This window comes from Lemur catta, chromosome X, assembly GCF_020740605.2.
Source record: "Lemur catta isolate mLemCat1 chromosome X, mLemCat1.pri, whole genome shotgun sequence".
NCBI lineage: Eukaryota > Metazoa > Chordata > Mammalia > Primates > Lemuridae > Lemur > Lemur catta.
The window spans coordinates 34,859,495-34,885,612 of record NC_059155.1 but is presented as its reverse complement, the minus strand read 5'-3'; the positions used below and the strand labels follow the sequence as shown (position 1 = coordinate 34,885,612).

At 43.0% G+C, this 26,118-nt stretch overlaps 1 protein-coding gene across 1 annotated transcript; it reads left to right on the top strand.

The window, feature by feature from the left end:
• The first annotated feature begins 14,305 nt into the window (after positions 1 to 14,305).
• On the top strand, positions 14,306 to 25,630 carry LOC123628198 (zinc finger protein 75D-like). Its single transcript, XM_045537840.1, has 6 exons — positions 14,306 to 14,671; positions 15,915 to 16,107; positions 16,832 to 16,923; positions 17,257 to 17,383; positions 24,417 to 24,738; positions 25,243 to 25,630. Exons 1-6 carry the CDS (start codon positions 14,306 to 14,308, stop codon positions 25,628 to 25,630), a joined length of 1,488 nt encoding a protein of 495 aa, XP_045393796.1.
• Positions 25,631 to 26,118: the final 488 nt, after the last annotated feature.

Here is a 26,118-nt window from a genome sequence, read left to right as displayed (position 1 = left end):
GCTGGCAGGGGTGAGGGGAAGTGAGCCTTAGAAGGAAGGCAGCCAATTAACGGGGGAGGTGAGCTGCAAGGTACCACTGTGGGCAACCGGAGCTCATTCCCAGGAGGCCCTGTGCGAGCGAGTACAACACACACCTCAGGTCCATCCCACGTGTGGAATGAGGAATCTGGACGTATTTACCCACCAAATTCCCAACCATTATTGTTGTGGGACTCCTTTCAGGGGTGATACAAATCTCTGTCACTCTCAGATGGCCTTGCCTTATGCCCAGCATGCTCAGGGCGGAGAAAGTGAAAGCCCCTGCGGCAGAGAGTCAAGGACAATTGTCAGCAGCCTTGGAGATGTGAAGGTGACACCTGGCTCGGAAGGGTCAGGAGCAAAATGCCTAAGTCAGTGTCAGAATCTTTCTGCCATTGCCTGTTCCTTAAGTAGCTCAATAGCAAAATTTTCAAAGAACTGGAACTACATTTTCTGCCTCCAGCTGAGCATGTTGTTAACATTGGCAAACACTGTATGAGTTAGCATTTTTAACTGGAAAGTGGTCCCAGGAACCCCGTTCCAGAGAATTTTCAGATAAATTCTCAGCTGCTCAAGGAACATGTGCTTTGTAGACATCAAAATCTTCCTCCAGGGAGAAGAGGGCAAGATTTCCACAGTGTGTCCTGCCTGCAGCTGTGCCTTGCTGGTGGCTGGGCACGGGTCTCTTCCCAGGCTTTCTAGAGATCTGGGGCTGCAGGTGTGAGCGACTCAACTCTTGCCATTCCGCCCAGAGGGGCCCGAGCTGCTGTGTCTCGCCTCCTGCCTGAGGGGTCTTCAGCATGTGGAATTCACAGAGGCTCCTCTCCTGGTGTCCCCCAGCAGCTGGAACTGTATTTACATCCCTACAATTGCCCTCTGTGTGTAAGGACAGGGTTGCCCCATAGGTTGTTCCCACCCACGCTCACCCGGGCCCACACTCAGCATACTGCCCCCACAGTGGGTGCCCCTCTCCCAGGGGCCCTTGGCAATGGGTTCCGGGTGGTGACTCCATTTCAGCACTGACAGAGCCACTGGGGGCCACAGATGGCCTTCTCAAGCTCGTGTTGGGATTCTAGTAATGGATCCTTGTCACAGGTCACATGGGACCTGCAATACCTAGCTCCCCTGCTGCTGTTTTTTCCTCTCTCTGGATTAACGCTAAAAGAGTTGGTTTAGACCAGGCACGATCCCAGTTTGCAGCCAGACAGGCTAAGGGAGCATGCGAGGGCCCTACTTAGGTGGGTCACTGTCCTCAGACAGAAAAGCCTGAAGGAGATTCAGAGCACGGCCAGCCCGGGGGCTGTCACAGCAAATCGAGGAGAAGGGAACGTACCTTTGGGGTCCTGCTGCCCATCCTTCAGGGATCTCGTCACTTCCCAGCAGCGCCAAGGCCCAGATGCCCTGTTTCACCACCTTAAATTACAGAACCCTATTTCCCCCACTGTGTCAGGAATTACTAGACCTGTGCACTTGGATCGCTGTTCTGTAACAAAGTACTCCCGGGACCCGCATGCCTGGGAAACTGTGGGCTGCGCTGCATCCCCTGATGGGGACGTGCGCTGTCCACGGGCATGGGAACTCCAGGGAGCCCTCCTCTTCTCCTCCAGCTCGCCTCCATGCTCACCTTCTTCTTTCTCTTCATCTTCCTCTCCTCCTTCCCCATCCTCCTCCTCACCTTCCTCTTTGTCCTCCTCGTCCTCTCCAAGGAGGTGTCAGGATGCAGAGGGAGGTCGCATAACATGATTACACAGGCAGGACAGACCTGTTGTTCTGTCCTCTTTGACCTCTCATCTCTTTGGTCTTTGGATGTTGCCTGTCGTCTCGCCTGTGCCTGTGGTCCCACCTAACTCTCTATCTGTGTAAGATATTTCAAAATTTGCAAGTGGAGAGGTATGAGTGGTTCTGTCTGGCCACAGGCACATGCCAGCATCTGATGCCGGTGAATGTGGTTGCTGCTGTGGCTCCCAATTAGGAGAGCTGCACCCCTGGGGCTTTCCTCTTCCCTGGCCCAGGCCTCATCTTGTTGGCCAGTTCTCTCAACACCATCGTGGAGTCTTTCTGGAGCCTACAGCTGGACCTCGTCCCTGCTACAGATAAGCCACGGGGAACCCGACGCCACTGCATCAGGGTATCTCTTTCCTACATGCCAAGCCGTCACTTCTGACCTCCTGCTGCACCCTGCTCTTGGTGTGTGGCACTGAGGGCAGGTCTCCCTCCCAGGGCTCCAGGCAGAATAGGGGGACTTTCTGCTCTCTGGTTCCCATCCTGTCTTGAACCGTTATTGACACTTCCTGTCCCAGTATTCTCCGCTTCCTTTCCAAGCCTCCAATACTTGGCCTTTGCTCTCCAGTATCACTGCCAAGAGTTATGTGGGTGTGGGTGTGGCTGGGCAGAAGCTCCTGGAAGGGCATGTGGTTGAAGTGGGAGGGATATTGGAGCTACGGAGCTACCAGGTACATTGGTGCAGGCCAGTGGCTTGAGTGGGGCTGGGGGGTCAAAGCAGCTTCTGGGAGCTGTGCCAGAGGAAGGGGACAGGTGTCCAGTGGGAAGGACAGGAACGGGGGCAGTATGCATTCCACTGAGCTTTCCAGGGAGTATAGAAGCAAATTCTCTATCTGTTTAAGATATTTCAAAATTTGAAAGTGGAGAGAAAAATAAAAATAGCAGTCATGAGGTGGACTGAAGAGAGAACACTCACTGTACCGAGGTTGGTACACTCTCATGGGGGTAAAGAGTAACATTTCTGAAACCACTTTAATGTACACTGGGTTGAACATACGAAGTAATGGATGGCGGGGGCAGGAGCCAGGTCTCTCAGGACAGTCAGTCAAGCTGGAAGGGTCGGCTAGAATGACCCATGTACTAATAGAGTAGAGCTGGACACACCAGTATAAACTCATAGTTATCTTGTATAGACACAAATGGATAAATGTAGAAGTATTTATAGACAAGTGTGTATATAAGGCACATTAGCTTCCTGTTGCTGCTGTAACAAATCACCACAAATTTACTGCATTAAAACAATGCTTTTCTTTTCTCTTGGAGTTCTGGAAGTCAGAAATCTGAGACCAAGTTTTTGGTTGGGCTACACTCCTTCTGGAGGCTTCAGGGGAGTGCCCATTTCCTTGCTGTTCCCAGCCTCCAGAGCCGGCCTGCATGTCTTGGTTCCTGACCTCTTCCTGGCATCACTCCAACTTACTGTTTCCATAGTAGCATCTCCTACTGTGCACTCAGATCCTCCTGCCTCCATCTTCAAAGGATTTGTGGTGAGTTCAGGGAATTAGGGGTTGATTAAGAAGGAGACAGGACCATGAAAGGCAGTAGCACACAGGCTGCATCTGGGCAGTACTTGGACAGGGATGTATGAGAGGGAAGTCCCAGCTAGCAAGAGACCTCCCAGGGACAGCAGCATGGGGCCACCACCCAGAAGGGGAAGAGGGCAGAGGAATTCCCAGGGATGAAGCAGAAACTGCACAGGGAGGTTATGTGACTGGGCGATATCAGTCAGCCTCAAGGTTGGCAGTGTCTGGGTCAGAGAGCTCTCAAGAGCAGCAGTTGTTTGGAGTCTCTTACAGCTATAGAGTTTGTCTTACCTATGGTGGGCAGATGTTAGGAGCAGTTCTGTGGGGTATGTAAACTGGGTTCTAGATGGCTTTAAAATATGTTTTTGTACTGTATTTAAAGCTACTGGATGTATGAGAATTTGAGTTTGGCACCAGTGGGGCTTTAGCTAATAGTCCTAGACTGATGGGAAGAATTAAGAACATGGGGACAATTTTAGTGCAATACGCAGGTGCATTTCTGTCCCATTTCTATAACAGGACTCTTGTGATTACATTATGCACACCTTCATTATCCAGGATAATCTGGCCATTTCAAGATTCTTAATGTAATCATACCTATGAAGTCCCTTTTACTATGTAGGGTAGCATATTCACAAATTATAGAGATTGCGATGTAGATATATCTGGGGGATCACTATTCAGGCCATCACACATGATTATATACACACATATAATTCCTTGCTCTGCAGCTGAGAGAGCCTAGAAGTGATGACACTCTAGGAGCAATGAGTAGCCCTAGAGCCCCGATGTTGGCTTCTAATATCATTCTCCAATAAAAGGGCTCCTTGGAGAAATGACTTATTCCGAGGAGAAGGCAGGGATTATACGAGGTGGGCCAAGAGCACCTTGTAGTGTCAGTAAACACTCCCCCCCAACACACACAAAATGATGGGAGTATGGCAAAGGGACAGAGGAACACACTGAAAGAGCTCCCAGTGGCTAAAGCTGAAATAATTTGAGCAACAGAATGAATAAAGTAGTGTTGGATTATAACCCAAACTACAAAATAAATATCCATGAGTCCATATTGATATAAAATAAATGACTGGGTACATACATAAATAGGGAGAAGAGACAAATCAACTGTGTAGAATTATTCCAAATTTTTGGAGATATTCTACCCTAAGGAAGGTAGACAGTAACTCTCCCCTCCTTAAGTGTGTGCTGTGCATGGTAAGAGTCTCCCAAAGAGTAGGGGGAAAAAAGAGTAACTTTACAGTTGAGAAGCATGATAAACACTACCCGAGCCAGGTGATCAAGGTTAAGATGAACTGTGACGTCGTGTTGATCATATGCTTCTTTGACGCAGTGTGATGACAATGGCAACTTACTTTGTTGGTCTTCCTCTCAAAACCCTATAACCCCATTCTAATCATGAGAAAATCAACCAGCAAATGCCACTGGAGGGACATTCTACAAAATACCTGACCAGCACTCCCCAAAACTTTCAAGGATCCTCAGAAACAAGGGAAGTCTGAGAAAGTATCTATCACAGCCAAGAGGACATGTCCATGAAATATAATGTGACATCCTGGACTTGATCCTGGTACAGAAGAAGGACATTGGTTAATAAAGACGGAAATCTGAATAAAGGATGCACTTTAGGTAATAGTAATGTATTAATCAATATCAGTCCATTAATTGTGACAAATGCACCCTGCTAATGCATGATGAATAGGGGGAAACTGGGTGTGGTATATTAGGGACCTCTCTGTACTATCTTTACAACTTTTCTCTAAATCAAAACCAAATCTAAAATAAAATGTTTATGTAACACACACACACACACACACACACACACACACACACACACACAAATAACCAACAAGAAGACCACTCCACAATCAGGTCTGAGCACAAACAAAACAAGAACATTGCCCAAGCCACAAAAGTCACCAAACAGCTGCCATCCTGGCTAATATCCATTACTACTCCTCTGTACCAAATACAGCTCTAACCTCTAAGTCTTCACTCCTCCTCGATAGAATTTACTAACATTCCTCGCCATAAAATGACCTCCACTTCCTGACGACATCCATCCAGAGCCAAGCCCCACTTCATTAAACCCTCCTCCAAACCACACAGCTCAAGTCCAAATCCTATGAGTCTTTGCTGACACCCTCCTCTCCAGGGGCCCCATGGGTCCCTCATGGTGTGCAGTCTCCTTTTCTTCACTGAGTAATAAACCCAACTTGCTCATCAAGTAATAAATTCAACTCGATAAGTCCAACTTGTTTAACCACAAGTGTGTTCCTGTTGGTTTTGGCTGAAGAGCCTCGACAAAATGAAGAAGACTGATTGAGTTTCTTGAAGAATGTTTTTCCCTCCCTGGAGATCTCTTCACACTTCATAATGCCCTTACCCCTCAGGGGACCTGTTCCACCCCTAGTCCTGGACCTGTTTCCCAATTGCCTTTATTCTTGGAACATCCACCTTGCTCCCATCTCCAACCTTGCCTTCTTGAAATCTGCTCTTCAATAGGAGCCCAGCACTGTATCCAACCTCATGTGTTCTGCTGTGGAAAACTGCTCTCTGCTGTCCCAGCTCATTCAAGCTCACAGGAAGCTGGGAGGGTTTCTTGTGCACGGGCAAGCTAAACTGGCAAAATGATTGACCGCACCAGTGGTTTGAGAAGGCATTTTGGTGTTGGATCTCCCCTGTGGGCATGCAATTTCACGGCTGTATTTCCAGATCTCCAGAAACGGTCTTTGAAATGGAGCAAATTTTCCCACTGTTAGAGGCCTCAGATACCATACCTAGAGAACAACATGTCCCAACTGATACTTCTGATCTATGTGCAAATGTCCGTGGATCAAGGGTGATTGCCACTCACCTGCAAGGATTTGCCTTCTCTCACTATACCAAGGAATAGAGATAGGAGACTTGGGAGAACACTTCTTGGTCTTTTCTCCCTGAGAACCACCACCCTCAAGAAATGTTTCCTGGCCAGGCCAGAGGGAAAGGTCGCTAGAGTGGCGGGCAGGCAAAACTTCATGACAAGTCACAAGGGCATTGGCAACTACCCCCAGAGAATCAAATAGAATAGTATTTAGCAAGGGCCATGAGCTCTGGAAAACTGAGGAGACCAAAGGAACTGGAGCCAGAGAAATTCCATTTATATTCCTTGTGTGGCAAAATTTTCTCTTACAACTTCAGCCTAATTTGGTGCCAGAAGACACTTACAACAGAAAGACTGTGTGTGTCTGTGTGTGTGTGTGTGTTTGTGTGTGTGTGTGGTATATGAAGTCTTTGGTGGGAATCTACATTTTCTATAACAGAAAACGCCTGGGAGAAGAGGCCTATAAATGACTCAAATGTGGAAAATACTTCCCTCAAAATACCCAGAGGACTCACTGTCAGTGCGCCTATTAATGCATGGGCAAGAAGTCCCATCAGTGTAACAGATGTGTGGAAAGCTTCTCTTGCAACTTCAGGTGCCATAGGCAGCACAGAACACACACAGGTAAAAAGCAAAAGTTCCCTGAGCGTGAGGAGATTGTTACTTACAGGTCTGCCCTAGTTAAGCACCAGAGAAGCATGCAGGAGAGACCCCCATAAGTGTCCTGGTTGTGGGGAAAGTTTCTTTCATAGTTGACACATTGTAATTTGTGAAGAACTCATGAGCAAGAGAGATGTTTACTCCTTTTTTGTTGCACAAGGTAGAGGGAAAAAACCCTCTGAATGCTTGGCTTATGGGGAAAGCTTCTGGCAGGGTATGCACTTGACCAGCTGTGAGAGAACCCACACGGGAAAGAAACCATATACTTGTCTCCTTTGTGGGGATAATTCCTCACCCAGCTGCAATTTACACTGTAGAGAATTCATATAGGAAAGAAACTCTATACCTGTCATGAGTGTGGAGACAGTTTCTCTTACTTCTAATCAGATTTGTAACCTGAAAATCCATCAAGGAGAGAGATCCTATAAATTGTCCTGCATGTAGAGAAAGCTTTGTTCAGAGTTCATGCCTTTTGAGTCATTAGAGAAATGACACTGGATAGAATCAATGAGATTTTTCTTTGGCCCAGTAACGTGGCATACATATTCAGAGGATCTTGTTTTAGAGCTGGTCTTCGTTGCCCCCAGTTGATCTGTACTTTGCGGGGTAATTTCTATAAAGCAAAGTGGGGTGGGTCATTGTGAAGGAGGTGAAGGGGAAACAAACAATTAGCATGACACCAAAAAGCAATTTTAAATTTTCTTCTGTCTGAATAAGTGAGCATGGCAAGTCTTAACAGCTGGATATGATTCTCTAATAAGTCCTTTCTGTTCCAAGGTACACTCACTCTGTTAGTATATTTATTCAAGTTGTGATTTGGATGCCTTGTTATGTACAAGTCTGTCTCAGCAAGTGTGGGAATCTATATGTTTTTGCTGTTATTACATCCTGATTTTGGACATTCAGCAGGAGCACTTGGGCTTCTGAAACTCTTAAGACTAAAGAAGAGAGGCCGGGTATCCTGGGAAACCAGCTAGAGTTCAACAAAAGATTGCCTGTGAAGTGCAACTTTCCTGAAGGCCCTATCGGGGAAGCCATGAGCAGTTCAGATTAGGAATCATAAAGCCTCTCAGGGCCTGACAGTAGTGCCTACTGGCAGGCCAAGCAAGTAAATGTCACCCCAGACAAAAGGAACCAGAGACCTAAGGGCCAGAGCAACATGAAGTTTTCAGGTCAGCCAGGAATTGGCAGAGGAAACAAGAGGCTGAGTTAGTCTGCCCTTTGCAGAGATATACATTTCCCCATCTCTGTCAGAAAAAGATAAACAGAGTTCCTAAGGCTTGTCCTCAGGTAGGAGACTCTGGGAAATTTTGAAAACATAGATCCAAGTGTAATCAGCAATTATACTCTTCCTTGCTGAAAGTGTTTGCATGGCATTGAATACCTTAAAGAAACATGAATGTGAGTGAATCTCCATTGAGGGTCTTTGCCTTAACTTTCAGTGTTGATTTGTTTCCCCTCGGCATTGGTTAGAAAATCTGCTTTTCTTTGTGGTCTCAATGGGTTGGTCAGAAAGGTTCCAACAAAGGTCGCCGCAAATAGGCTGAGGCAGTGTGTGGGCATGGGATACCCTGGGGTTGAACTACTACATAACAACAAAGGTTCAAGCTCAATGATTATTCAGTGTGACATTATCGATATCATGAGGTTTCTTCCTCCTACTTCCTCTTCTTTCCTGTTCCTTTCCTCTCCCAATCCCTCCCCTTCCTCAATGTTTAGAACATTTGCTTTATTATGAACTAGCTGAAAGAAGATCTAGTTTTTCAAAGATATGATATTTTGATTTTTTATTTGTCCCCGGGACAGAAGCTAAGACTCTCCTGAATTATTGGTCATTAATGGTGAGAGGACATAGGTTAGGGAAAACCGGAAAATTGCATTCTGAGACTTACTAGGAGCAAGTATAATGTTTTAGAATGGGAAATTGGGGATAGGAACTCTAAGAGGATGTATCTATGAGAAAGAGAACACCAGGAAGTATTCCAGTAGAAAATTATGATGCCAAGAAAGAATCTCAGGATAGCGCCCTGGAGGAAGATATCTAACTATATATTCTTTGAGAGAAAGAGAAAACAAAACAAATTTCATTGGTAACAGATTGTGAAAATAGCAGTTCAAGTGATCAAACCCCCCCCCCCCTGCTTCTCTTCTCTTATCAGTCTTGTCTCAGTCCTGCCCAAGTTTAGTATGAGTTTTCATCGGTTTTCCTAGTCAATTTTAAAAAGTCACGATGTTCCCTCATTTGTCTCCCTTTCTTTGACCCATCATCTTCATCAGAGGAAGTCAGTGGGAAGTCAGATAAATCCCATTATCTAACATTTTTTACTAATGTAATAAAGGAACTTATGGGTCTCAACATCATAATCAGAAATTTGAGGTTTTAGACTGAGAACCCTTTTAAAAAGCATTTAGAAGCTTCTTGTTGAATCACTACATCAACTTATAAAATTTTGGAATGTGCAAAATCATCACCACTGCCTCAACAGTTGTAATTTATCTAAATGTGTCACAAGGGATTGAACCAACTAAGTCTTGAACGTGTGTTACAAGAAAACTGAATAGCAAATGTATTGGAATAAGAAAATTTCTAACTTTTCTTTTTCCTCAGTAGCTCAAGAAGAGCAAGATCAGTGAAAGAAAAAAAATTGTTTTGAAGCGTTTTCTTTCAGCCTTCTCTCTCCAGCTTGCAAGAACTTTCTGCATAAAAATTGACTTCCATTCACGAAAGGAAGACTCATTTCTTTCTGATCATATAATTTCTTAAATAAGAAGGGATTATACGCATTTCTTTTACAAGTGGAAGGGTTAAGGTTATTTATTGCCTGACACAAGTACACAGTAAAGAAGGCAACAGAATGGCCCAGAAAAATTAAACAATGTCAGACAATGGTTGTTAGTGAAAAATTAATCATACCGCATCCTAAAAATATTGGTATATCTTGCAGTTAACATTGATATCCTCAGTTCATTTCTGAACCTGATAAAGAGCACCTATGTAAAACCCACAGTTAACATCATCCATAATGTTGAAATATTAAATTCTTTCTCCCTAAGATCAGAAAGAAGACAAGGATATGTGCTCCCATAACTTACATTTACCATTGTACTAGAGGTCCTAGCTAGAGGAATTAGGCAAGAAAAGGAAATAAAAGGCATCCAGTTTGGAAGAAAAGAAATAAAGCCATTTCTATTTGCAGATGGCACAATCTTATACATAGAAAATTCTAAGGGATCCACTAAAAACTAATACAATTAATAAACAAGCTTAGCAAAGTTGCAGGACACAATATTAATATACAAATATCAAATGCTTTTCTATATACTTGCAATGAGCAAACCAAAAATGAGATTTAGAAAACAAATCTATTTATAATAGCATCGAATGTGATAAAATACTTAGGAATAAACTTAACAGAAAAACACAAAACTTCTACTTGTTAAGTGCCAAAAGCTTCAAGACTACTGACTGTTATAACTTTGGGCCGTATAATGTTAAAGGCTGAAATTTTAACACTGTCAAAGCTATTTCTGTAATGTCACAGTGTGAGTTCCGCACCGAAAAATCATTAACCTGCTATCTAGCTTCTGTAAAACTGCTTGCTAAAGACAGTGCCCCAAGTGTGGGAATGCAACACCCATGTTCTGCATGACCAAGCCCTAAACTGCCCAGATCCTGTTGCACCAGGACATGAGAGTGATGTAACGCTGCTTTTTGCCCCTGTAGTCATGCTTGCTCTGCCCCAGTAAGTTTTCACCCGCGATAAAAGCTTTCTGCTTCAAAGGCTCAGGGCTGCCCTCTGGCCCGCTGCCTTTGCTGGTGCAGAGACTAGTCGCTGGCCAGCTAATAAAGACTGCTAATTTGGCTGAATTCGGTCTTTAGGTGGTCATTTCTCGCGTCTCAGACCATAACAATACTTTAAAAACTCTAAAAACATTGTTGAAAGAGATTCAAGGTGACCCAAATAAATGGAAAGACATATCATGTTTATAAATTGGAAAACAACATTAAGAGGGCAATATTCCCCCAATTGATTTACAAATTCAACACAATCCCTATTAAATCCCAGATGACTTCTTTACAAAAAGCGACCTGATGCTAAAATTTATATGGAAATTCAAGGGACCCAGAACAGCTAAAACAATCTTGAAAAAGAAGAAGAAAGATGTAGTACTCATACTTTCTTATTTTAAAACTTGCTATACAAAGAAATAGCAATCAAGACAGTGTGGTACTTGTGTAAGGATAGACATATATAGATCAATGGAATAGAATTGAGACTCCAAAGACAAACCCATACAGCTACAGTCAACTGATTTTCAACAAGAGTGACAAGACAATTTAATGGAGGAAAGAAGAGTCGTTCTTGTCTGACTATCTCCACTGGTTAGTTATTCACTTGAAGGGTAAGCCTGGGAATTATGCAGAAGTCAACAGTGCCCTGACTTCTCTTCAGTGAGTCATAACACATATGTTGATAAGGCCTGACCTGAGGAACAGTTTTGAGAGAACCATTGTGAAAATGATTCTCCTATGAACCAAACATCTTTACTAACTTTACAGATAACTCACTGTGTCCTCTTGCAGACTTTTGGGCAGCTTTGCTTTTCAAATGATGATTGACTCTAACTTAGACTTATGTGCATTTATATGTAAAAAGTCAAACAGGTACTCTTTATTTTCCTTCTGGGCGTGCAAATCTCTCTTCTGCTCGTCTGAGTGGTTTCTTACACTGACTTCCAAAAGATGTCAGCTTCATCACCATCGTACAAGTGAGCTACACACAGTTTTTCCTCTTTGCTTCACATTGACAGTTTTTGTCCAAATGGCCCAACATGGTAAATACTGAGAATTTGGAGAATACTGACAACCTGAGACGTTCAGGCTCTTAGAAAGATGATTCAGTAAATACTTATGGACTACCTACCTTACCCAGAGGATTATGGTAAGCACTACAGGAGATACAAGACAGAAGCAAAATCCCTGTCCTCCAACGAGGCATAACGCAGTAGAAAAAGCACAGGATATGACAGGACGAAAGCGAAACTGACAGCGCGAGCTCTTTCTGGCTGGGACTCAGGAAGGCCGAGAGCACAGCGCACGCACGAGAATGCTTAAGTGGTCCTTGCCCTTGTGAGCCTATGTCTTCCGTGGCCCCTGAGTTCTGACGTGGCAACCCTTACAGGGCGAGGCTCGGGTAGAAAGGGCCCCCCGCCATCAGGAAGCCAGCAGGAACAATGTGGATGCGCAAGACCTAGCAAACCAAGGATAAACCTTGGCACCGGGAGTCAGTAGGCTACATCATTGCCAGGGGCCCGGCCAATTGCACGGCTCCTCTTGGCTTCCAGTGGGCCCGGGGACTCAGTGGCATAACTATTTCTTGCATCCAGGACCGAACTGGAGCAGGAGGCCGGTTCCACCAGAATGGAAAGCACCCGCGAGACAGTTCCTAACTAGGCTAGGCTGAGACTTCACAGGTAGAGGGAGGGAGATGGCTGGGCGTGGCTGTCACGAAGCCACGGGGAACGCGTTCTGTCTCTTCCGGTTGAGGCTCCGCCCACAGAAGGCGACCGTCCAATAACGGATCGGGATCGGGGTCAGGTCTCAGGGAGGCGGAGCAGCCCCTGGGGAACCCATCTTCCGAGTCCCCTTCCAAAGCTTCCAGAACTTCGGAGTTCCACCCGCCAGGCCTTTCGCGCTCTTCTGACAGAGCGTCCCCCGGTGGCGCAGCAGCGGAGAGGGCCGCCCCGCGCAGCAGCGGCGAGGCGTGGCGACCTCATCGTGGAGCCGAGGAAGAGGTGAGTGGCGTCCACAGAAGCCAGAGCTGACTGGAGGTGTCTGACGAGATGATTTCCCTTTGGAACTTGTCGAGGGGCCCTTGAGAGGTACTGGCTGCTCCTGCCGGCTGCGGTCTTTCGGGGCTGCTCGGTGGGGTGAGTGGGGGTGGGGGGCGGGCGCAGCATTTTCCAGAACGCCGCGGCGTCTGTGCCAGGCGGCAGGTCCGCCACAGAGCTGGGGGGACGGGTGCTCAGCGGGGCCCAGGGGTGGGTCCTACAGGCGCTTCTGATGCTCGGAGGCAACCCCTTTCTGCCCTGTACGCAGATATACCCCAGGGATGCCTGCGGAGCGCACTCGGCGGCTGCCGCGTTCGGCGTCCTTACGGGCGTCCCTGCCTGTGGTAATGTCTACCGCGGCACCTGACGAAACTTCTAGATTGTTGCTGGCTTATGGTCATTGCACAGGAGACAGGGTTCTCTGAGGATTACAAACAGTGGCTTCTGCTGACTAAAAACATAAGAAATGTCCTTGTACCTCCTGAGTCTGGGTGGGCAACAAGAAGCCACCCCGTGCCATCCTCACAATGACTTTCTTGCTGTTTCTGCTGGATCGCCTCGGACAATCAGGCTCTCAAGGCTGTTGTCAGCCTCGAGGAGATGTTAAGTCACATCCAGGGGAAACGCAAAGTCAGGAGAAGGCTTACAATTACTGAGACCTTTCTTGTCTGTGAACAACCTTAATCATCACCGTCTCTCTCTCTTTGGTGTGTGTGTGTGTGACCTGACATTCGGGTAGCTGTAAGCAAAGGCCAGCTGTAAGTTTTCCAAGTTAAACTGAACAAGAAGTTGAATGCACGAGTACAGATGTGTACGGTGCCCTTTATGAGTCTCTCAAAGAAGTGCATTCCCTCCCCCCACCAATGCTGACAGTCTGCCTGCTTAGTGGAGGGACATTTTCTGAGAGGAATAAGGTTCCTTTTTCCCTAATTACTTCTACTCTGATCTCATTGTCTCAGTTCTCCTACTGGTGTTAATACAATGGAAAGGGGAGTGTCGAATGTTCCATGAACTAAAGGCTTCAATCTTCATGAGAAGGGGCACAGAAGTTATTCTTCTGCTGACTTAAGAAAAAAAACTGAGATGACCTTTTAAAACTTAGAGACACTCAAATACGCCCTGTTTGTGAAGCTGGGACAGGAAACACACAGATTAAGTATTAAATAATCTCAAAGCTCCATTTGACCAATGGGTGCTAGTTTTCTCACCCACCAACCCTCCCTCTACTATTAACTGAACAGAGAGAGAGAGAGAGAGAGAGAGAAAGACATTGATTGGCATTTACCTTCTCTGAGCTGTGCCTTGTTTCAAAGGCACAGAAAAGGAGAGAAACATATTAATACCTCCTGAATAATCTATCATTGTGAGTGTCCTAATACTTAGCAGTTGATTTTATAGGGGAGGCAGAACAGGAACTTTCCCGTTAATTTTTCTGTGATAATAAAGAGCAAGTAAATGTATGTCACAAGGCTTTCTTCTTGACATGTACTTTTTTTCCTGCTCTCCCTCAGTGCCCTTGGGAAGAAGATCTGTTTGACGGGGTCTCAGCTGTGTCAGGTGGTATGGGACAGTGGAGAAAATGCTGAGTAGACAGCTGAAGGCAGACCTCCACATGGGGTCTATGTGGGAGAGTAAGGGGTCTGTGAAAGAGAGCTCTAGTCAAAGTAAGAAATACGGCATACAAAGAGACGGTCTTGATCCTGAGAGCGCTCGCAGGCTCTTCTGGAGCTTCAGTTATCATGAAGCACCTGGACCGCTCGAGGCTGTCAGCCAGCTTCAGAAATTATGCTGTCAGTGGCTGAGGCCAGAGATTAACTCCAAAGAGCGTATCTTCGACCTGCTGGTGCTAGACCGGTTCCTGGCCCTGCTGCCCAGGGAGATCCAGAACTGGGTGCAGAAGCATCATCCCCAGAATGTCAAACAGGCTGTGTTCCTGGTAGAATGCTTGCAGAGAAAACCTGATGGAGCAAAGAATGAGGTAAGAAAAAGGATTCCTTACATATGCAATGAAATAGGATAGTGGTGGATATATTGGGGTGGGAGGTTATCAGGGAATAAGACAGATTAAGTCACTCTTCTGTTGTTCCTTTAGGACAACTACGTGGGATCCAAAATCACAGACAGGCAGTAATAGTCAGGCCAAGGGTTTCAGAGTTCCTGGCAGAGTCTTTCCTGGCGTTAGAGAAAAGAAATGTATTTTTTCCCAATTTAGAGCCAGTGTGAATTGAAGGTGGTGGGCCTAGTCTGGCGTGGCTAAAGAAGCAAGACTTAAGTTCTCAGAAACAGAAATAAAAGGCCAGAAAGAGTTGGGAAAGGAGAAAAGGTCCCAAAAATGGACAATGTGTATAGAGACCAAAGGAGAGAAACAGAAATATAAATCAAACAACTCTAGGGAGACTGCAGTAAAGGAGAAAAAGTAAAAAGGAAAAAAAGGGCAACAAAGATATGGAAAAAAGACAAATGCCAACAGAGAAGTGGAGGGAATCAGGATGCTGACGGGTAGTGTCCTCTGTAGTGGGAACACGTATCTCTGGGCCGGGAGAAAAGAGCCTCCAGTGCCCTCCCTTTGTGGCCTGTCCTTGGCCCTGCTGGAGAGTGGGGAACCAAGGTATGCCTCTGGGAGATGGCAGCACACTTCCTTTTCTCAGGAGCCCACCTTAAAGAATCCGAGGCAGGACATGTTTTTGGTGCCTTATTACAACCAAATTATGTGGAGGGAGGTTGGAGCCCTACTCTTCCCCCATCTTTTCCTCCATTCTGTTCTCTTTCCCCATGAAATCTTTCCCTGGCTATGGGAGGATTGGAAATTCTGGCTGACAAGAATGAGTTTTTTAATTCAGTTTCTTATCTTTTAGAGAAAACTAGAAGATAGAAATCCACTAAGGCAAGGACCCAAGCCAATAAAAGCCAGTGAAGGGGAACAGGCAGGCTGCCCAACCCTGCTAATAGTAGAGCTGGGTCTCTGTGCACAGGGATGGGGACTGCTGGGTTGGAGGGGCGGTGGCATTAGTCATAGCCTTTTCCATTTTATCCTAATTTTCCCAGATTTTGAGTATAGTTCTTTATGGGAGCATAGTGGCACAGTACCTCTTCAGTCTTTTTATTACTTTCATTAATGTCACGTACTCCCCAAATCTGGGCCCTACTCTTGTTCCTCCCTCCACTACCACCCCAAAACCAAAAGTAAGTTCTGTGCTAATGAGGATGGGGATTATTTCTAGGTCACAGCCCATGAGCTGGGAAAGGAAGCAGTGCTCGTGGGAGGAACAGCAGTGGCCCCAGGCTTCAAGCGGAAGCCAGAAGAGCCCCAACCGATGGGCATGTTCCAGAATGAATGTTGGAATACATGCCAGGTACTACAAGAACAGCTGGGCAGGAATACTCACAAAGAAACCCATCCTGTATATGAAAGAGGTGAGGAGCTTCATCATAATTCTTTTCACCTGGGAGCTGTGATAGTAATTGTTTCGGCTAGAATGTCATGGGAAATTTCCAGGTGTGCAGCCATGCTAGCAGCTGGGATGTCTCCCAGGTGGGATCACCGTAGTTCAAAGGTGGGTGAAGGTCGGGGTTGGCCTGGGGGACAGAAATATCCAAACCACAGAACCCTGATACTCACACTGTGAACTCTGCTCCTCTGAAATTTGAAAGAAGAGAAGAAGATGGAGCAGGGGCAGGTGGGGCCACCTCACTCTCACAAGTTGCAGGAGAAATTGGGATCAGACATGAGCTGTCAATAGCAGAATGTGAAGACAATTGTACAACAGGAAAAAAGTAATAAAAGACAAAAGTCTTCCACATTTCCTGCTGTACGCTGGGGACCTAAGTCCTTCACTTTCAGACCTTTTTTGCCCAGCTCAATAAACAATTAATTTTATGAGAGGAAAGATTAATGTATTTCCTTTTACTGATTTCCCTCACGAAATCTGGAGAAATAGTGAACTAACTGGGGAACCAGTTCTATGAGTGGTGGATATTTGGTTCTTATTTGCAATGAAAAGGCCACTTCTGGGCACCACACGCACACTTGTCAAGGTGACCTGTCTTTATTGAAGGCATCCTGATGTATTTTAGAAATCAGCTCAGGATGTTCGGAAACAGGAAAGAGAAATTTTCTCTGGCTTTTTTCCACTTACAGCTGCGCATGCTCAACAGATTTTAGTCCCTTCTGAGCAGAAAAGCACTAATGACCAGAAGATGGCATCTGAGCTCGTCTTGCCTAAGTCCCAGGTGAGCTGTACTCTCCAGCTTTTTCAGGCAACCTGAACATGGCCTTGTGTCTGCTTGTCCCTGCTGACTAGGACCCATAGTGTCCAGCAGGTGCTTTGAGGCATGTTAGCCCCCAACTGTCTTCTAGCCAAATAGGCTTGGCACTGTGGGAACTGGGCACCTCCTAGGCTGTTTACTGATCCTCTTTGCTTCTTCCTTTCTGCCATCTCGCTTTTTTCCCCTAAATCTTGTGTTCACTTCTTCTGCCCCTGACCTACTGTGTAATTCAGAGATGGGTGGTAGGACAACTTCCATAGTGGCAAGTACTAAACTACAGCCCATTCTGTTCTCTAGAGTTTGTTGACATTTGAAGATGTGGCTATATATTTTTCTGAGGAAGAATGGCAATTATTGGATACTTCTCAGAAGACTCTCTACATGGATGTTCTGCAGGATATCTATGAGAATGCCATCGCCGTAGGTAAATATTCCTTCCTTCTGTGTAGAAGTTGAGTAACATGTTATGTCCTCAGTTGATGGAAAATGGACCCTGTGAGAGAGTCCCAGTGTTCTAATAGCTGGTTGGTTCTCAGCTCGATGGTGGGGGGGAAAGAAAAGGCTTACCTGGTTCACCAGGGGAGCTTTTTATTAATACACGTGTCTCACTTCTATATTCTAAATAGAATTCTTGATCTATCGTACCCTCACCTCCACCCTGCAAACCTTCTCTTGTCATATCTTTTCCATCTCGGTAAAGGGAACCACCATTTACCCAGTTGCCGAGGCCAAAAACCTGTCACTCATCCTTGACTCCAGTCTTTCTCTTATACTCCGCAGCTGATCCATTGGCAGGTTCTCTTAGCTCTATCTGCAAACTATATCCTGAATCCAGCCCTGTCTCAAGCTCTTCCACTTTCATCATCCTTGTCTAAGCCACTATCATGTCTAACCAAGTCTGCTTCAGTATAACGGGATTCCCGTTCCCTATGTTGCTTTCCTCTGTCTGCCTAACATTTACTTCTTAGCTTCCTCATTGCATATCTACCCACATCCACAGTAGAGTATAAAGAAGATATTGCATCCAAGATTCTGCCCATTTAAACATTTGGAGTAAAAAAAAGTATAAAAGTGTTATTCACTCTACCTGACGGTAGTCTGGAATTAAGATGACAGTCCATGACCACAAGGTTTTCTTCTCAGAGCATTACTATTGCATCCTGAACTTAAAGTGATCTATTTAGAGCAAGGGGAAGAACCATAGATCCAAGGTCCCCAAGAGTTCAGGGATAGTCTTAGAGAGTCTCCTACAGGTAAGTGTAGACATGGGAAGAGGAGAAACATTCCTTGTAGAAACCTTTACAGGGGCTTAACATTTTAAGATTCTGCTATATTTTTTCAGTTGAAGTTTTTATTGAGATACTTTTAGATTCACATGTAGATTTAAAATGTAATAACAAAGAGAACCCATGTACACTTTACCCAGTTTCCCACAGTGATAACTTTTGCAAGAGTATTGTATGATATCACAACCGGGATATTGATACAATCCACTGATCTTATTCAGATTTCTCCAGTTTCACTTGTATTCATTTGTGTGTGTGTGTGTTTTAGTTCTGTACAATTCTATCCCACGTGCAGACCTGTGTATTCAACACCACTCCAAAGTAAACTGGACACTTACATTAGCACAAGGATCCCTCCTGTTGCCCTTTTAAAACCATGCACACTTCCCTGCCACACCCGGTGAACCCATGCCAACCACTAAGCTGTTCTACATTCTTAAAATTTTGCCATTTGAAAAATGTTATGTGAATGGGATTATAAAGTACGTAACTTTTTGGGATTAGCTTTTTTCATTCAGAGTAATTCCCTGGAAATGCATCGAAATTGTTGCATGTATCATTAGTTCATTCCTCTTTACTGCTAAGCAGCATCCCTTGATATTGATATGTCACCATTTTTGTTTAACCATTCACCCAAGGAAGGATATCTTTGCTGTCTCCAGTTTTTGGCTATTATGAATAAAGCTGCCATGAACATTTGTGTACAGGTTTTCGTGTAGAGATAAATTTTCATTTCTCTGGGATAAATGTCTCAAGTGTGCAATTGCTGGTTCATGTGGTAATTATTCATGCATATTTAATTTTATAAAAAAGTACCATACTGTTTTCCACAGTGGCTGCATCAGTTTACATTGCCTTCTGGTAATGTGTGCGAGACCGAGTTTCTCCACATCCTTGCCAGTGTTTACTGTCAGTACTTTTTTAATTTTAGCCATTTTGATAGGTGTGTAGTGATATCTCATTGTGTTTTTGATTTGCATTTCCCTAATGGCTAATGATGTTTTATATCTTTTCATGTGCTTATTTCCCATCTCTATGTCCTCTTCAGTGAAATGTCTTTTGCCCATATTTTAGTGGGATATTGTTGAGTTTTGAGAATTCTTTATATATTCTAGATTCTAGTGCTTTGTTGGATAAGTGGTTTGCAAAGATTTTTTCCCAGTCTGTGTATATCCTTATACTCTTCCCAAGGGCTTCCCCAAAGTAAAAGTTTTTAACTTTGATGAGGACTGATTTTCCCTTTTGTCCTTTTATAGATTGTGTTTTTGGTGTCAAGTCTAGAACTCCAACTAGCTTACCTCTCTATCTCTAAAATTTTATGCTTTGTTTTCTTCTAAAACTTTTATAATTTAAAATGTTTTACATTTATGTCCCTGATTCATTTTGAGTTAATTATTATATAAGATGTGAGGTTTAGTTTTTTGTTTTGTTTTTTGTTTTTTGTTTTTTTTACCTATGGAGGTCCAATTACTTCAGCATCATTTGTTGAAAAGGCTGTCCTTCCTCCATTGAATTGTTTTTGTGCTTTTTCATCGAAGATCAGTTGGGCACATTTGTGTACATCTATTCTGTTCCACTGAGCTGTGTCTGTCCCTCTGCCAATACTGCACTGTTTTGATTACTGTAGCTGTATAGCTAGCCTTAATATCTATCGGGTAGAATGATTCTTCCCACTGTATTCTTTGTCAGTATTCTTTCAGCTGTTCTGGGGCCTATGCCTTTCCATGTAAATTTTAGTGTAAGCTTATTTATGTCTACAATAAACTTTGTTGGGATTTTACCAGAAATTGCATTAAAGCTATACATCAGTTTGAGGAGGATTGACACCTTTACTATTAAATGTTGATTCTTCCAATCCACAAACACAGTATGTCTCTATTAAGTTAGGTCTTCTTTAATTTCTTCCAGTAACTTTTTGTAGTTTTCAGCATACATATACTGCATATGTTTTGGGGAGTATATGCCCTAGCTTTTCATTTGTATTGGAGCAATTATAAATGGTATTATTTTTAATTTTGGTTTCTGCATGTTCATTGTTTTTAGATAGGAATGCCATTGATTTTGAGTTTTGTTATTTTATCCTGTGACTGTGCTGAATTCACTTATTAGTTCTAAGAGGTTTTTTTGTAGAATCCTCGAGATTTTCTACATAGGCAATCCATGTCATCTACAATACCTTTTATTTCTTTGTCTTGCCTTATTGTATTAGATCCACTGTGTTGAATAAGAGTGGTGACAGCAGACATCCTTATCTTGTTCCCAATTTTAGCATGAAAACATTAAGTCTTTCACCATTACCTATTAGGGGGTTTTTGTTGATATTCTTTATCAAGTTGATATAAATCCTAACTTTATGAGTGTTTTTTTTACATCATCAATGGATGTGGGATTTTGTCAATTACTTTTTCAGTGTCAGTTGATGGAAACATGTGATCTTTAGTTTGTTGATAAGGTGGGTTATGTTGATTGATTTTCAAATGTTGAACCAGCTTTGCATACCTGTAATGAATCCCACTTGGTCATAGTATATCATTCTCCTTATACATTGTTGCACTGAGTTAGCCAACATTTCGTTGATAATTTTTACATTTAAATTCTTGGGAAATGTTAGTGTGTAGATTTTTGTTTGTTGTTTTTTTGTTTTTAAATTTAGTACTGCCTTTGTATGGTTTTGGTATCAGCGTAACACTGTCCTTATAAAATGAGTTGGGTAGTATTTCCTCCTCATTTTTGGAAGAGATTGCATACAATTGTTAATTCTTGAAATATTTGCTAGAATCCTCCAGTGACACCATCTGGATCTGGATATTTCTTTTGGGGAAGCTTTAAAATTATGAATTCAGTTTCTTTAATGGTCATAGTGCTGTTCGGGTTATCTGTTTCATGTTGGTTGAATTCTGGTAGTTTGTGGTTTTCAAGGAATTGTTCCGGTTTCCCTAACTTTTAAAATTCATGAACATAAAGCTCATGGTATTCTCTTCTCTTTTTAGTTGCTGTAGAATGTGTAGTGGTATGCTCTATTTCCTTCTGGGTATTGGCGATCTGTTTCTTCTTCGTATTTTTGTCAATCTTGATAGAGTTTTATCAGTTTTATTAATTTTTTGAAGAGCAAGACTTTTATTGATTATGCTTTCTGCCCTCAGAGGTATTTCCTTTTGGATGCTGCTTTGGGTTTATTTTCCCTTTTTTCTAGTTTCTTGAGGTAGGAACTTAGATTATTGATTTGAGGCCTTTCCTCTTTTCTACTGTTAACATTTAGAGCTATAAATTTCCCTCTGAGTACTTCTTCAACTTGAATTCCATCTGTTTTGATATATTGTAATTTTATGTTCATTCAACTCTGTTTTTTTATGTCAGCTTATTATGGGGGTACAAAAGTTTAGGTTATGTATATTGCCCATGCCACCCCACCCCCCTGAGTCAGAGCTTCAAGCGTGTCCATTCCCCAGACAGTGCACATCACACTCATTATGTAGGTATACACACATCCCCACCCCCCAGCCCCCAGCTCTGTCCGACACCCGATTGGTGTTATTTCCAAATGTGCATTTAGGTGATGATCAGGGAAACCAATTTGCTGGTGTGTACATGTGGTGCTTATTTTTCCATTCTTGGGATACTTCACTTAGTAGAATGAGTTCCAACGCCTTCCAGGAGAACAAAAGAGATTCTATGTCACCGTTATTTCTTATAGCTGAGTAATACTCCATGGTATACATATACCACATTTTAATAATCCACTCATGTATTGACGGGCATTGGGATTGTGTCCACATCTTTGCAATTGTGAATTGTGCTGCTATAAACATTGGGGTGCAGGTGTCTTTTTTATACAATGACTTTTGTGCTTTTGGGTAGATGCCCAATAATGGGATTGCTGGATCGAATGGTAGGTCTACTTGAATGTGTTTAAGGTATCTCCATAATGCTTTCCACAGGGGTTGCACTAGTTTTCAGTCCCACTAGCAGTGTATGAGTGTTCCTGTCTCTCCGCATCCACGCCAACATGTATTGTTTTGGGACTTTTTGATAAAGGCCATTCTCACTGGAGTTAAGTGATATCTCATTGTGCTTTTGATTTGCATTTCCCTGATGATTAGAGATGTTGAGCATTTTTTCATATGTTTGTTAGCCATTCTTATATCTTCTTTTGAAAAATTTCTATTCATGTCCTTTGGCCACTTTTTGATAGGGTTGTTTGATCTTTTCTTACTGATTTTCCTGAGTTCTAAATAGATTCTTGTTATCAGTCCTTTATCAAATGTGTAGCATGGGAAAATTTTTTCCCATTCTGTAGGTTGTCTGTTTGCTCTCGTGACTGTTTCTTTGGCTGTGCAGAAGCCTTTTAATTTAATCAGGTCCCATTTGTTTATTTTTGTTGTTGCTGTGATTGCCTTAGGGGTCTTCTTCATAAATTCTTTGCCTAGGCCAATGTCTATAAGTGTCTTTCCTACATTTTCTTCTAGAAGTCTAATAGTTTCACACCTAAGGTTTAAGTGTGTTATCCACTGTGATTTGAATTTTGTGAGAGGAGAATGCAGTGGGTCCTGTTTCAGTCTTCTACATGTGGCTATCCAGTTTTCCCAGCACCATTTATTGAATAAGGAATCTTTTCCCCAGAGTATATTTTTGTCTGCTTTGTCAAAGATTAGATGGCTATATGAGGATGGTTTTATATCTGGATTTCCTGTTCTATTCCACTGGTCTGTTTCCCTGCACTTGTGCCAATACCATGCAGTTTTAATAACCACAGCCTTGTAGTATATTTTGAAGTCTGCCAAATTAATACCTCTCATTTTGTTTTTATTGCCTAAAATTGCTTTTGCTAAACAGGGACTTCTCTGGTTCCAGGCAAAGCATAAAATTATTTTTTCTGTATCTGTGAAAAAAGATGTTGGTAATTTAATAGGGACTGCATTGAATCTGTAGATCACTTCGGGTAGTGCAGACGTTTTAACAATGTTGATTGTCCCGATCCACGAGCATGGTATGGTTTTCCACCTGTTTACATGCTCTGCGATTTCCTTCCTCAGTTCAACTCTATTTCTAAATATCCCTTGAGACTTTGTGTTTGATTCATGGGTTATTTAGAAGTGTTTTGTTTCATTTCCACATGTTTTTAGGTTTTCTGGTTTTGATTTTTAGTTTGATTAGATTTTTGTCATATTTCCATTGCTTGATCATTTTGTCTATGATGTTAGGAGAGTCTGGGTCCTATTTAAATAATATTTTATTTTAGCAGACAGTCACCCAGTTTTAGTTTATCATAGAGGTTCTTTTCTTGTTTTGTAGGATATGCTTCCAGTGATAATTTTCAGAGCCTGTATGGTGTTATTTTGGTCTCCTTGGTTTAACTGGTACTTCTGGGGCTCCCAAGGGTCCCTGCTGCTGCTGCCTGAGGGTGTGGAAGGCATTTTCTTAGGCTAGGGTGTATCTCAGTGGGGAAGGAGAGTCTCAGACCCATGGGGATTAAGAGACTTCATAGTCCAGGCCGCTTGTTGTGGCTGTTCCCCTCTTGCCAGTTCTGCCTGTCCACTTTGGTGTCTCCTATTGAGTGGAGAGAGTCTCCTATCTACAGTATTAAAGAGGTTTCCCATGCATTCCTCTTGATGTGGCTGGGTCCCTACTGCCAGTTCTGCTTGTACGTTTTGGTATCTTTCAGCTGGGGTTGAGGAGAGTCTCTAGCCCAGTAGGGAGGGCAAGTTCCTCTCCTTGCCACTTAACTGTTGACAGGACTCCAGGCTGATCCCCTTTGCCAGTGATGTCTGGTTTGCTTGATGTTGTCAGGTTTCCCATTTATGCTGGGGAGGGAATAAACCTACCCAGGAAGCCTTCTGTTGATAGGTTGAGGGTTGGAAAACCTGGGATCTGGGTTGCCTTTTTCTGTTGGATATGGGGATGTAAGACAGCCTGCTACATTATTATTCTAGTTCTGGGGTCCAAAACCGGTTTGTCTTTTTCTTAACACTTTTAGAATTTTGTTTGTGTTATCTCAAGCATTATTTAATGGGTTTGTTGTTATGCCTAATGGGGAGGATCAAGGAGAAATGAACTAGAAATAACTTGTTCCTGTATTTTTTTAAAAGCAATCATCATTCACTTTTCTCTCCATTTGTGTAGTTTTCTTGTACTGAGATAACAGATGGCTGATTCTTCTGTTTATTCTAACAGGGTTAATGCTCAAAAACCACACTGGAAACGATCGGCCTGTATCTGTTCCTGAATCAGAAATACAAATACCAGGATGCAAAGTATCAGAAAAGACCGGAATGGAAGTTTCCCAGAAAACAACGAACAAGGAAAATCATGGTGGTACACACAGGGTTCAGACATGGCGTCTAGCTTTTCCAGGGAAGAAAAGAAAGAAACTTTCAACTTGTAAAGAAGAGCTTCCAAAACTTACAGATATTCATGGGAAAGGCCACACAGTAGAGAAACCTTTTACATGTCAGGAATGTGGTAAAAGCTTCAAAGTTAGCTCTGACCTTATTAAGCACCAGAGAATTCACACTGAAGAGAAACCCTATAAATGTCAGCAGTGTGATAGGAGATTTAGATGTCGTTCCAATCGTAATAAGCACTTCATAATACACCAAGGAATAACACCATATAGATGCTCATGGTGTGGGAAAAGCTTTAGTAATAATTCAAAGCTACATACACACGAAAGAATTCACACAGGAGAGAAGCCCTTTAAATGTAATGAATGTGGGAAAAGCTTCGTTCAGAAGTCCCACCTTATTGGACACCAGAGAATTCACACTGAAGAGAAACCCTATAAATGTCAGCAGTGTGATAAGAGATTTAGATGTAGTTCAGATCGCAATAAGCACTTCATAATACACCAAGGAATAAAACCATATAGATGCTCATGGTGTGGGAAAAGCTTTAGTGATAATTCAAATCTACATACACACCAAAGAATTCACACAGGAGAGAAGCCCTTTAAATGTAATGAATGTGGGAAAAGCTTCGTTCAGAAGTCCCACCTTGTTAGACACCAGAGAATTCACACTGAAGAGAAACCCTATAAATGTCAGCAGTGTGATAAGAGATTTAGATGTAGTTCACATCGTAATAAGCACTTCATAATACACCAAGGAATAAAACCATATAGATGCTCATGGTGTGGGAAAAGCTTTAGTGATAATTCAAATGTACATAAACACGAAAGAATTCACACAGGAGAGAAGCCCTTTAAATGTAATGAATGTGGGAAAAGCTTCGTTCAGAAGTCCCACCTTATTAAACACCAGAGGACCCACACAGATGAGCAGCCTTATACTTGTAGCATATGCAGCAGCAAGTTCAGCAGGCGGTCAAGCCTTGTTAGACACCAGAAACTCCACAAGAGAAGGGAAGTGTGTCCAGTGTCTCAAGTTTGAGGAAAGTCACCATATTGAGCTTGGCCTTATAAGTGAGGAAAGAATACAAAATTATAAGGCCCCTAATGATAGAAATCTGTCCTCAACAGAAAATTTGGGAGGGGTACATGTCATGCTTTACAGAAAGGAATCTAAGCTGTCTCTCTTATTCAGCATTCTGTGTTCAGTGCCTAGCAGAAGACTGTTACGTAATGAATATTTTATTTTATTTTGTTTTTCTGTGTTTAAATTTTAATGTTATGTGTACTTGTTTCACATTGTCTTTCTAGGATGGCGTTTATGTTTCAAGTATTTCAAGAGTTATATGTTCTCCTTTTGGATAACAATGAGTATGTTATAAATAAAAGAATAAAAATATAGCTTCCAGGTATCTGTAGCTGTCTATCTGTATTTGTCTGATCACTCAGATCTTCCCCACCCTCAGTCATCTAAGTTCTTCAGGTATAAGGTCCTTGGCAAATATATGATAGCCATGAGTCCTACTCTCA